Source organism: Salvelinus sp. IW2-2015, linkage group LG1, assembly GCF_002910315.2.
Source record: "Salvelinus sp. IW2-2015 linkage group LG1, ASM291031v2, whole genome shotgun sequence".
NCBI classification, from domain to species: Eukaryota; Metazoa; Chordata; class Actinopteri; order Salmoniformes; family Salmonidae; genus Salvelinus; species Salvelinus sp. IW2-2015.
In genome coordinates, this window is record NC_036838.1 from 20,824,860 (window position 1) to 20,838,544 (window position 13,685).

The 13,685-nt window shown below is 42.0% G+C and overlaps 1 protein-coding gene across 3 annotated transcripts in view; it reads left to right on the plus strand.

Annotated features, from left to right (window-relative positions):
* Positions 1-384: 384 nt before the first annotated feature.
* LOC111962340 (phosphatidate phosphatase LPIN2) overlaps positions 385-13,685 on the plus strand; it is a 36,670-nt gene continuing 23,369 nt past the window's right edge. Inside the window, exons 1-5 of one of the 3 annotated variants that reach the window (XM_023985382.2) lie at positions 385-483; positions 8,133-8,333; positions 10,467-10,562; positions 12,992-13,242; positions 13,473-13,583. In XM_023985382.2, the coding sequence (XP_023841150.1) occupies positions 8,142-8,333; positions 10,467-10,562; positions 12,992-13,242; positions 13,473-13,583 (650 nt within the window). In that variant the 5' untranslated portion in view covers positions 385-483; positions 8,133-8,141. Of the gene's footprint in view, positions 484-4,930; positions 5,012-7,634; positions 7,656-8,132; positions 8,334-10,466; positions 10,563-12,991; positions 13,243-13,472; positions 13,584-13,685 lie in introns of those variants that run through there. The other 2 variants (XM_023985363.1, XM_023985391.2) reach the window with 2 other exon arrangements.

Here is a 13,685-nt window from a genome sequence, read left to right on the forward strand (position 1 = left end):
GTGTTCCCACGTGAACTTCCTGTATTGATTTGTTGTTAATTTTTTAAAAAGCAACAAAAGTTCATTCTGATCCGCAGAAGTACAACAAATAAAATCAAGCCCACCTCTCGTGATTCTCACAGCCTTCACGTTACCCATCACTTTCTCCACCAGTTTAGATAGCTCAAATTGATTCTTCAAGAAGATTTTTGGACAATACACTAATTGTCCTTYATTCTACCGCCATTAGATTCACAATCCGCTTGAGCTTCCGCTTCCGCTTCCGCCATCTTTCCCGCCACCATCAAATTTGGCAGGCTGTTGGCAATTTGGCCAACTTCCGACTCCTGGTGCATACGTATATCCTCTCCCTCGATTTTATTTGTTGACTTCCGGCTACTTTCAGTGTACCACTCAAACGCTGACTTGCATGTTCTTCCATAGAGAGTAGTGTGCGCACGCGCCCGAAGTAGAAGCATCATTTTGTGGAAACTCCGTTTGTAGGTAAGATCAAATAAACATAATCGTTACTGTATCGTTAATTAAACATTACATGTAAATGGATAGAAAGATGTGCGAAATAATCTTATTTTTATATTGTTAATACGTTTATTTTTGTGAAGCGAACCTAATAGAAGCTATGTCAGCCAGCCACGTCGCAAGGTACGGGAGAGTTTGGTTGATCGTGTTGTTGATGTCCAGAATATTAATTCCCTGACAACTATGATGGCTGGCTAGCTGCTAACCCACCACCAACTGGTTTTAGCTACGCACTTGGTTTGAAAACTATAGATAAGTACGGAACGTAAGCTGTTTTGAACATACAGGGTTTTGGTCATCATAACTTGGAACTGCGTGTTTTGTCTCGCTGAAAAAATGTGACAAACCAATTGACTTGCGTCAGTGTTCAAGTCTGGCTTGAAATGGTTCAACAATCGAAGTAGTGTCTTATTGGAGAAGTGTCCAAAGTAAATTGCTTTCAAGGTAACTTCTATTAAAAACCACTGAACACGAATGAATCTAATCAAAATACTGAATATGCCCATTTTAGTCGTTTGTTTGATCCAAACAACGGTTTGTTTGAATTTTGGCCCATCCCTGAATGTAATAAACTATCGCAAAGTCATTGTTGCAAGGAGCGAGGACTTTGGCATCAAATGTACATATTAGTCATTTAGCAGACTCTCTTATCCAGAGCGACTTACCGTAGTGAGTGTATACGTTTTCGTACTTTTATCCTGGCAAATGCCACCTCCACCTTTTTTACGGGTCATGTCATGCATGATGGTCTTTATTTTCTTGGTCCACGTCAGATGCATGTTAGTAGCACGTACGTCAGAGGTACACACTGTGAGTAGGTGGCTTCTAACCAATGATGTAGCACAAAGGCGAGCAGGCCTTTCTAATCGACCTGGCCCGGGTATCCTGGAAGGATATTGACCTCATCCCGTCAGTAGAGGATGCCTGGRTGTTCTTTAAGTGCTTTCCTCACCATTTTAAATAAGCATGCCCCTTTCAAAAAAATACAGTACAAGCAGAAATTTGAATCCTGCAGCACTAATTCCAAAAAGTTTTGGGACACTGTGAAGTCCATGGAGAATAAGAGCACCTCCTCCCAGCTGCCCACTGCACTGAGGCTAGGAAACACTGTCACCAATGATAAATCCACTATAATCGAGAATTTCAATAAGCATTTCTCTACGGCTGGCCATGCTTTCCACCTGGCTACCCCAACCCCGGCCAACAGCTCTGCACCCCCCCCGCAGCAACTGGCCCAAGCCATTCTCCCCCCCCCTTTTCTCCTTCACCAAAATCCAGACAGCTGATTGTTCTAATAGAGATGCAAAATCTGGATCCCTACAAATCAACTGGGCTAGACAATCTGGATCCTCTCTTCCTAAAATTATCCGCTGCCATTGTTGCACCCCCTATTACTAGTCTGTTCAACCTCTTTCGTGTCGTCTGAGATTCCTAAAGATTGGAAAGCTGCCGTCGTCTTCCCCCTCTTCAAAGGGGGATACACTCTAGACCCAAACTGTTACAGACCTATATCCATCCTGCCTTTCTAAAGTCTTGGAAAGCCAAGTGAACAAACAGATCACCGACCATTTCAAATCCCACCGTATCTTCTCTGCTATGCAATCCTGTTTCCGAGCTAGTCACGGGTGCACCTCAGCCACGCTCAAGGTCCTAAACGATATCATAACCACCATCGATAAAAGAAGGTACTGTGCAGCCGTCTTCATCGACCTGGCCAAGGCTTTTGACTCTGTCAATCACTGTATTCTTATCGGCAGACTCAACAGCCTTGGTTTCTCTAATGACTGCCTCGCCTGGTMCACTAACTACTTCTCAGATAGAGTTCAGTGTGTCAAATTGGAGGGCCTGTTGTCTGTACCTCTGGCAGCCTCTATTGGGGTGCCACAGGGTTCAATTCTCGGGCTGACTATTTTCTCTGTATATATCAATGATGTCGCTCTTGCTGCGGGTGTTTCTTTGATCCACCTCTACGCAGACMWCACCATTCACCATTCTGACACCACCCGTAGCACGCGCTCCAGCAGGTATATTTCACTGATCATCCCCAAAGCCAACACTTCCTTTGGCTGCCTTTCCTTCCAGTTCTCTGCTGCCAATGACTGGAACGAATTGCAAAAATCACTGAAGCTGGAAACTGAAGCCCTCACTAGCTTACCGATCGCTGTAGCTGTACACAGCCCATCTGTAAATAGCCCATCCAACCACCTACCTCATCCCATATTTGTTTTTGTTTTTCTGCTCTTTTGCAAACCAGTATCTCTACTTGCACATCTATCACTCCAGTGTTAKTTGCTAAATTGTTATTACTTTGCCACTATGGCCTATTTATTGCCTTGCCTCCTTACRTRATTTGCACACACTGTATACAGATTTTTCTATTGTGTTATTGACTGTATGTCTGCTTATCCCATGTGTAACTCTGTTGTTTTTGTCACACTGCTTTGCTTTATCTTGGCCAGCTCGCCGTTGTAAATGAGAACTAAGGTGAAAAAAAAACAAAAAAACATCAGAGGTACACAATGTATTTATTAGGGACACCCATTAGCTGCTGCTGAGGTATCAGCTACTCTTTCTGGGGTCCAAACATATTAASGCACTTACATATAAAACAAAAGATACATTACATCGTATAACATTATTACACCACTACATATTTACAATACAAGATGTATAATACCACCATACAACAATATTACAACGTAGGTATGTGTGGAGTAGGTGTACTAGAGCTTGTGTGTGTCTCTACCTTTTTGTGTGTGTCTCTTCACAGGCCCAGCTGTTCCATAAGGTGTATTTTTACAATTTTTATTATTTTTTTTATTTGATTCTACTGCTTGCATCAGTTACCTGATGTGGAATATAGTTCCATGTAGTCATGGCTCTATGTAGTACTGTGCGCTTCCCATAGTCTGTTCTGGACTTGGGGACTGTGAAGGGACCTCTGGTGGCATGTCTTGTGGGGTATGAATGGGTGTCCGAGCTGTGTGCTAGTAGTTTAAACAGACAGCGGGGTACATTCAGCTTGTCAACACTTCTTACAAAAACAAGTAGTGATGAATTAGGTGGCTTCAAACCAACAATGTATCATTTGCTTCTAACAGATGGGATGAGTCTCTTTGCCTTTGGCCATGTTTGCCTTTAAATGATCTCTACCGCTTCGAGGGAGTGGTTCTCCTTGGCTACAATGCATGCCTATCAAAATTATTTTGTTGTAGTCTGACAAGTCAGGAAAAGTAGTAATAGCAAGCTTTGTCCATTGCTTAAAAGGATCAGCACCAAAGTCACAAGTCATTCGCATACGGGCCACTTTTCGTAGACATCTGAGTAACTTCATTGCAGTGTTACTACAGTTCATCTAGCTTAATCATGTTTAGACATCTCAATGAAATAATAGGCCTACTCTTGGCTTTCCAGAAATATATCGAATGCCAGGAGTTTTCCCTCACCACTATACTCAGTTTGCACTCCCTCCATTTTGTCTCCACACAAACTGTCCGCAATTGTCCGTTGTGGGCTTTATGTCCAGCCTCCATTACTGCTGKCCTCGCAGATTCTATTACAAAGTAATGTATCGGTAAAAATAAATCATATCAACCGCAACTTGAATTGCCTGACAGAGCAAAGAGAAGAAAACAATCACACCATCATCGCTGTAGCCCAGGAGCTTTCCAGCGGCCCTGCTCTACTTGTCTCTTCTAGAACCAGCATGGTTAGGCTATTTGGTCAATTGCACTGTGTGTACCTCTAACCACACCATACTTCCTCCCTCACCCTCTTGTGCGTTGTGCACCAACTCACCCTTTTGTTTTCTGTTCATGTAAGAATATCCCATCAAGTTCCCAAAAGTACCGCTTTCAAGTACCCGAAAGAAATTGTTGTTGATAAATGGTAGCGTTTATACTAGTGTTGATGTTGCTAGAGTCTATTTTAGAATGGCCAGAGAGTAGCAGTCAATCCCAGAGTGCGCCGAGTGACTGGTCACTGTGTGTTGGGCAGAGCGGAGTGTTCGTGAATAGATCAGCCAAGCTTTTCAGAAACTGCTGGCCTGGCTGTCATGTGCAGTGAGAGGGGAAGTGTGAATTGTGTATACGTGCCTTAATATGTGTGTGTGTGTTTTAGTGATCGAGGGAGCGGTGATGTGAGTGAATATACTGGGTCTCTCACATAGACTTCTATATTGCATTCCAGCTCAGAACACATGGGCCTAGAGACTATTAACGCTAGGCTAGGCGTATATGCCGATTAGGAAAAAGGGCTGAAAATGACTTTTTCTTTTCAAAGTATCCGCGGTTCTACTAAGGTGGCTTTGTAGTCTTCTAGCCTAAGTGTCCAAAATGTAGCCTAGCGTAGGGCTAACTGGAAGGCCAGTGGAGCGATTCTGGGGAGCATAAAGAATTCTGGGGGATGAAGGAAGTTTGGGTGACTGATGGCGGAAGGGGGGTCCAGGGAACAAGGCCTTGTGGAGAAAGTACAACTTCACTTCTCTCTGTTGGTAAGGCCTGAAAATGCTAGCCATATCCTTTGGGGGAGGCTTTGTTTCTCAAGATTTAACCTTTGGTCTTGTTGTCTTTCCTCTTAAGTCGCTTTAATCCACATTCAACATTTTGTTGTGACTCCATGATTAGCCTGAAGCCTGTTTTATCGGTCTTCTAGATTCTGATAGGCTAGTCCTTCACCTGTCGAAGTCCTATTGTCAACACTGGCCCGTCAGAATAAAAGTAGAACAGCCCAATTGCCTCAATTAATGCTCGTTTCTCCTGTTTTGTTTGTTATTTGGGCCTAGTTTTGTTATAGTGACTAGTTTTTTTGGAGAGTCTTCAAAGCTTATATGCAAATCACGGAGTGGTTTTCATTCAAAAGTAGTAGCTTGATCATAATTCAGTCTTGTTAAATATGTGATCACTTCCAATAGAGGTTACTACAAAATGCAGAAACAAATATTTTATTAGCCTTGGGGCTAGGCCTAGGCTATGGGATTTGTTTAACTGAGTCATAGAATCCTCATTTAATTCTCATGTTGTGGTTTGTCAAAGCGTGTATGCTGAAAATGCTTTTTGGACCTCATGCCTTTCTCTACAATGTTACTAATCAGTTTGCCAGTATGGATTTGACTAAAGGACACTCTTGGACACAACTCAAAATGTAGCCTAAGCTACAGTGCCTTCAGAATGTATTCACAGCCCTTGACTTTTTCCACATTTTTGTTGTGTTACAGCCTGAATTTAAAAGTTACACCCGTAATATAAAAGTGGAAATATGTTTGACATTTTTACAAATTCATAAAAAATGAAAAGCTGAACTTGCGTGTCAATAAGCATTCAACCCCTTTTGTTATGGCAAGCATAAATAAGTTCAGGAGTAACAATGTGCTTAACAAGTCAGATAATGAGTTGCATGGACTCACTCTGTGTGCAATAATAGTGTTTATCATTTTTTTTGAATGACATACAATTATCTGTAAGGTCCCTCAGTCGAGCAGTGAATTTCAAACACAGATTCAAACACAAGGTAGGTTTTCCAATGCCTCACAAAGGGCACCTATTGGTAGATGGGTAAAAAAAAAATACACCACAGACATTGAATATCCCTTTGAGCATGAAGTTATTATACTTTGGACAGTGTATAAAAACACCCAGTCAGTACAAAGATGCAGGCGACCTTCTTAAATGGTTGCCGGAGAGGAAGGAAACCGCTCAGGGATTTCACCATGATGCCAATGGTGACTTTATAAAATTTTAGAGTATTTTGGCTGTAATAGGAGAACTGAGGAAGGATCAACATTTTAGTTACTCCACAAAACTAACCTAATGACAGTGAAAAGAAGGAAGCCTGTACAGAGTAAATCTATTCCGAAACATGCATCCTGTTTACAACAAGGGACTAAAGGAATACTGCAAGAAATGTGACAAAACTATATACTTTTTGTCCTGAATACAAAGTGATATGTTTGGAGCAATCCAATATAACACATTAGAGTACCACTCTCCATATTTTCAAGCATAGCGGTGGCTGCATCATGTTATTGGTATGCTTGTTAATCGTTAAGGTCTGGGGAGTTTTTCAGGATAAAAAAGAAACGAAATGGTGCTAAGCACAGGCAAAAGCCTAGAGGAAAATCTGGTTTAGTCTGCTTTCCACCAGACACTGGAAGATTTAATTCACCTTTCAGCAGGACAATAACCTAAAACACAAAGCCAAATCTACACTGGAGTTGCTTACCAAGAAGACGGTGAATGTTCCTGAGTGGCCTACTTACAGTTTTGACTTAAATCTACTTGAAAGTCTATGGCAAGACCTGAAAATGGTTGTCTAGCAATGATCAACAACCAATTTGACAGAGCTTGAAGAATAATGGGCAAATGTTGCACTATCCAGGTGTGGAAAGCTCTTAGAGACTGACCCAGAAAGACTCACAGCTGTAATCGCTCCCAAAGGAGCTTCTACAATGTATTGACTCAGGGGTGTGAATACTTATGTAAATTAAATCTCTGTATTCATTTTCTTATAAATTTGCAAACATTTCTAAAAACATGTTTTCACTTTCTCATTATGGGGTATTGTGTGTAGATGGGTGAGACAAAAATATATACATTTAATACTGAATTCAGGCTGTAACCCAACAATATGTGGAATAAGTCAAGGGGTATGAAGTCACTAAGTCTGATTACATGTTGTCAGAAATAATTGATGTAATCCCATCTTTTCTATTTGGGCAGAGGTAGGCTGTTTTACAGGGAATTTCATGAAAGTAGGCTACCAGGAGTACCAAAACATCTCTCAATATTGATTTGTTTTCTGTAGGCCTAGAGTCTAGTACACTGTTACAACCCCAGACCCGTCTTAGTGACAAAACAGCATAGAAAATTTATGAAACACCATAAATAGGAACTCCATATAAGGTGGGTCAATGCATCATCATGAGTAGTTAAAGGAAATTACATCACCATATTGTTTTGTTGGGTGTGTAATGATGGACCTTGATCTTCCTCAGAGCAGTGGATCTTTAACCTATAATAATGAATCAACACTCTCACATATTCCAAGGGTCAAGAAAGCTTGTTTAAAACACTTAGGCTAGCTGCTTGTCGTCTCGGTTTAGCGTGACAAGATTTTAGAGTGGACATGATCCTGGTAAGGTAAATGTATGTTGTATTCTGCCAACAAACTTGGATAGCCTACTAGGCTGTATTATCCTAGGTATTGTAAAAAGTTGATTGTATGGTAGTCCAGCTCGATTATTGTGTTTTGATTTAACCGGGTAAAAGCACATGGGAAGAAACAACAGGTGAAAGAAATATGGCAGTAGCCCACAGGGGAGTGTAGCTTATAGGGAGGAAGAGAGAAGAGTATAGCCTACCTTGTTATTGAACGACGACAAATTGCATTGATATTGTTTGCCTTTCATGAGGTCTCAAAACATGTTACACAATTTGCAGTCGGAGCCTGGACTAGGCCTTATGTATTCTCAATTCAAGAACATTGATTGGTAGAGAAATTGCGTAAACGTTGGACAAGAATTTCCCCTTGACCCACTTTCTCTCCCGCTCCCCCCCCCCCCCCCCCCCKCCCRCCRCTCTCTCTCTCTCCTGCTCTATCTCTCCCTCCACCTCCAGTCCCAGACCATGAACTACGTGGGGCAGCTGGCAGAGTCGGTGTTTGTGACGGTGAAGGAGCTGTACCGGGGCCTGAACCCGGCCACGCTCACGGGGGGCATCGATGTCATCGTGGTGCGCCAGCCCGACGGCAGCCTCCAGTGCTCCCCGTTCCACGTGCGCTTCGGCAAGCTGGGTGTGCTGCGCTCCAAAGAAAAAGTGGTGAGTGTGGAGAGTACGGAAAAGGAGAAGACTGGAGTGTGTGTGTGGTGTAGCCTACACCTGATGGGTGCATGTACAGGGCCTTCAGAAAGTGTTCACACACCTTGACCTTTTTCCACATTTTGTTGTGTTACAGCCTGAATTTAAAATGGATTAAATTGAGATGTTTTTTTGTCAGTGGCTTACACACAATACCCCATAATGTCAAAGTGGAATCATGTTTTTAGACATTTTTACAAATGAATAAATGAAGAGCTGAAATGTCTTGAGTCAATAAGTATTCAATCCCTTTGATATGGCAAGCCTAAATCAGTTCACGAGTAAAAAATGTGCTTAACAAGTCACATAAATTACATGGACTCTGTGTGTAATAATAGTGTTTAACATAATTTTTTTGATTGACATACACACACACACACACTATCTGTAAGGTCGAGCAGGTGCCACAAAGAGGGACTTGGGAAAATTGCAGTTGGCTCAGAACAGGGCAGCACGGCTGGCCCTTAAAAGTTTACGGAGAGCTAACATTAATGACATGTATGTCAGTCTCTCATGGCTCAAAGTGGAAGAGGGATTGACTTCCTCATTACTTGTTTTTGTAAGAGGTGTTGACAGGTACCGAGCTGTCTGTTTTTTTAAATACTAGCACACAGCTCGGACACCCATGCATACCCCACAAGACATGCCACCAGAGGTCTCTTCACAGTCCCCAAGTCCAGAACAGACAATGGGAGGCACACAGTACTACATAGAGCCATGACTACATGGAACTCTATTCCACATCAGGTAACTGATGCAAACAGTAGAATCAGATTTTAAAAGCCTATAAAAATACACCTTATGGAACAGCTGGGCCTGTTGGACATTGAATATCCCTTTGAACAAGGTGAAGTTATTAATTAGACTTTGGATGATGTGTCAGTACAAAGATACAGGCGCCCTTCCTAACTCAGTTGCCGGAGAGGAAGGAAACCCCTCAGGAGTTTCACCATGAGGCCAATGGTGACTTAGTTAGAGTTTAATGGCTGTGATAGGAGAGAACTGAGGATGGATCAACAACATTGTAGTTACTCCACAATATTAACCTAAATGACAGAGTGAAAAGATGGACGCCTGTACAAAAGAATACAAATATTCCAAAACATGCATCCTGTTAGTAATAAGGCACTAAAGTAAAACTGCAAAAACTGTGGCAAAGAAGGACTTTGGCCTAAATACAAAGCATTATGTTTGTGGCAAATCCATGACTACATCATGTTATGGGTATGCTTGTCATCGGCAAGGACTAGGGAGGTTTTTTTTGGATAAAATAAATAAAATCGAGCTAAGCACAGGCTAAATCCTAGAGAAAAATCTGGTTGTCTGCTTTCCAACAGACACTGGGAGGCAAATTCACCCTTCAACAGGACAAGAACCTAAAACACAAGGTCAAATATACACTGGAGTTGCTTACCAAGACGACATTGAATGTTCCTGAGAGGCCTAGTTACAGTTTTGACTTAAATCGGCTTGAAAATCTATGGCAAGACTTGAAAATGGCTGTCTAGCAATGATCAACAATCAACTTCACAGAGCTTGAAGAATGTTTTAAAAAATAATAATGTGCAAATATTGTACAATCCAGGTGTGCCAAGCTCTTAGAGACTAAACCAGAAAGACTCGCAGCTGTAATCGCTGCCAAAAGTGTATTTTTTTATTTTMTTTATTTTTTTATTTTTTTACACGTGTTGACTCGGGTGTGTGAATACTTATGTAAATGAGATATTTCTGTATTTCATTTTCAAAAAAAATCTACAATTTCTAAAAACATGTTTTCACTTTATCATTATGGGATGTTATGTGTAGATGAGTGAGAAAACAAATACATMTTAATAAATGTTGAATTCAGGCTGTAACACAACTAAATGTGAAGTTCGTCAAGGGGTATGAATACTTTCTGAAGGCACTGTATGTAAGCGGATAAATACACATACAGATGATCAACACACCCTCTCACAAACATACCCTTTTTCACGCTCTCTCTTAAACACACACACACACACACACACACACACNACACACACACACACACACACACACACACACACACACACACACACACACACACACACATTGACTGTGACTGTGTTGCAGGTGGACATTGAGATCAATGGGGAGCCAGTTTACCTGCAAATGAAGCTTGGTGACAACGGAGAAGCTTTTTTTGTGGAGGAAAATGAGGATTTTGAGGTTTGTCCAATTTAAAAAAAATATATATATATATATATATATATGATCCTATAGGTCTGTTCATTAGTGGAGGTGAACCTCTTTTTGTAGACGTGTTAAGCTAATAGGATAGGTGATGTAGCCTGTTATGTTTATTCTTTGGCTTATTGACAATGTACAATGCCTATCATAAGCATTCACCCTCCCCCCCTTGGAACTCTTCACATCTTATTGTCACAAAGTGGTATTATAATGTATTTACTTGTCATTGTTGGTCAATGGTCTATACCAAATACTGTAATGTCAAGGTGGAGGAATAATTATCTAACATTTGTTAAAGATTAATGAAAAATAAAGCACTAATATACCTTGATTAGATAAGTGTTCACCCCCATAGTCAATACATGTTAGAATCACCTTTGGAAGCAATTTACAGCTGTGTGTCTTATTAGGTTAATTGTTACGATCATCGTTAGAGCAGTTTTCAAGTCTTGCCATAGATTTTCAAGACGATTTTTAAGTCAAAGCTGGAAGTAGGCCACTCAAGAACATTCAACGTCTTCTTGGTAAATAACTCCAGTGTAGATTTGGCCTTGTGTTGTACGTTGTTGTCCTGCTGAAAGGTGAATTCCTGTCCCAGTGTCTGGTGTAAAGCAGACTGAGGAAGGTTTTCCTCTAGAATTTTGCTTGTGCTTAGGTCCATTTATTTTATCCTGAAAAACTCCCCGGTCTTTGCCAATGTCAAGCATACCCATACGATGATGCAGATACCACCATGCTTGAAAAGGAGGCAGTTACTCAGTGAAGTGTTGAGTTGGATTTGCCCTAAACATAAGGCTTTGTATTTAGGCTCAAAATGATATTTTGTTTTATTACATTAGTGCCTTGTTAAATACAGGATGCATGTTTTGGAATATTTGTATTCTGTTTTATTATTATTATATCATTTTCTTGTGGAGTCACAGTAATGTCCCATCACAGCCATTGAACTAAAGTCACCAATGTGCTCATGGTGATATCCCTGAGCAGTTTCCTTCCTGTCCTTCAGTTCAGAAGGATGACTGTATCTTTGTGTCTGGGTGGTTTAATACATCATCCACAGCCAAATTATTAACTTGACCATGCTTAGAGATATTCAATGTCTGATTTCTTCCCTTTCAGTCAGTCACTCGGCATAACATACTATGGGGAGTCAACGACCAATCAAATTCACCTGAAGAAAWTTTTTAAAAACACGCCCAATGGGCCAATGAATTCAGAGCCAGCCCGGGGAAGCCCCGCCTGCCTGTCTGTAACGCCGGGGCTTGCATTCATTTCCTCAATTCTTCAGCTCGCCTGAAGGAGAACATGTCACGCAATTTACTAACATTTCAAACACACCGACTACTAGATTTGGCTCCGACTTAGGTGTCTATTAGTGGGGAGCGAGTACTCGTCCCCTAGATATTTTGTGTCTTGGTATTAGTTTTTGTGTTTGCTAAAAGCTAACTACTTTCTGCTTTGCTTGTGTAGCTAACGCTTCCTTGTTTGGGTATGATTTGTTTTTGCCAAAAGCCTACCACTTCTGCTCTGCTTGTGTAGCCAGTGCTTCCTTGCTTGAGTAAGATGGCCAGTTGTAAGAGCTCAAAAAGGCTAACCAGACAGATTTGAACCTCTGACCATGCCCTAAGGCATGTGGTTTCACAATGGAAATTCAAGATACTCACAAGTGCTGTCTTGTTTGCCTGGGGTGGAACCAGTTCATGTGACCGGTGTCAGCGTACAAGAGTCTGAACTCTGTCGGTGACTTCTTAGGAAAATTGGCGTTACTGGAGAAGGCCCTCTCTTTTAAAAGAAAAAACAGTGTACGACGACATCAGGGTTGCCTGAGATGGGGGGAGAAGGTCTGTTTGTCGGAGTTGTTCCCCGCCTGTCATGCAGGGGACTGGTGTTCAATTCCCAGATGGGCATCCCAACTAGGCTTGGGCGATACCCCCGGTATACGGTATAAATGGTATATTTCGTAATACCGATGCTAGGATTTTCAATAACCTCCTCCTGCACAGAGCCCTGACCTCAACCCAATCGAACACCTTTGGGATGAATTGGAACCCCGACTGCGAGCCAGGKCTAATCGCCCAACATCAGTGTCCGAACTAATGCTCTTGTGGCTGAATGGAAGCAAGTCCCTGCAGCAAAGCCTTCCCAGAAGAGTGGAAAACTGTTATAGCAGCAAAGGGGAACCAACTACAAAATAATGCCCATGCATTTGTAATGAGACGTTCGACAAGCAGGTGTCCACATACATTTGGTCATGTAGTGTATTTCAGTCCCACTTTGTCATGCAACAAAATGTGAAAGAATCCAAGGGGGGTGAATACTTATGATACCCACTGTATGTGTAGCCTAGTACATTAACACAACTCATTTGTATTTTAGTTGTGCCTTAATTTTCTCCCCTTCATCCTCAGTCCAGAGTGCCAGCCCACCTCTGCACGTCGCCCATCCTCATCGAGCTCCCAGAGGGGGCCGAGGAGACCTTCGAAGGCCCCCCCACTTCCGGTAGCGCACGCAGGAAAAAGCGGCGGCGCAAACGCATTCGCTCCGACTCCCACTTAAGGGATGATGGCAGCTCCTCGTCCGATGAGAGGGAGAGAGAGCGGGAGCAGACAGAACAGGAGAGCCCTTCCAAAGAAGAGCTCACCACACCCATGCTCGCCAGGTCAATGTCAACTCCTGTTGAAAACCTTAATTCTATTGGTTAAGAATGACTATTCTATTGGATTCATTGTGCTGGCCAATCTAAATCAAAAACACCAAGTGTTAGGTGAAAAAGACAAATACATTTAACCCGGGTCCTATTGTTAGATATAGCATTCGGTATATGGCTTTGAATGATCAGATTTTATGTTCTGATATATCCTGTGGCTGGCTCTTTTGTCTCCCTAACAGTAAGTCGGTGTACTTCTCGCTGTCTGAGCAACCATATGAACAGTTGGGGGCCGTGCAGACCAGGGACGTACACCCTCACTCCGAGGGAGAGTGGTCCCCCTCAGAGAGCAGGTCAGACAAATGACAATCTAAGCCTTATGTATTGGTTTTCCACCCAAGTAATTTATTATTTTGACCTCTCACTTAGAAACGTGACCTGTGGTTCGCACATTT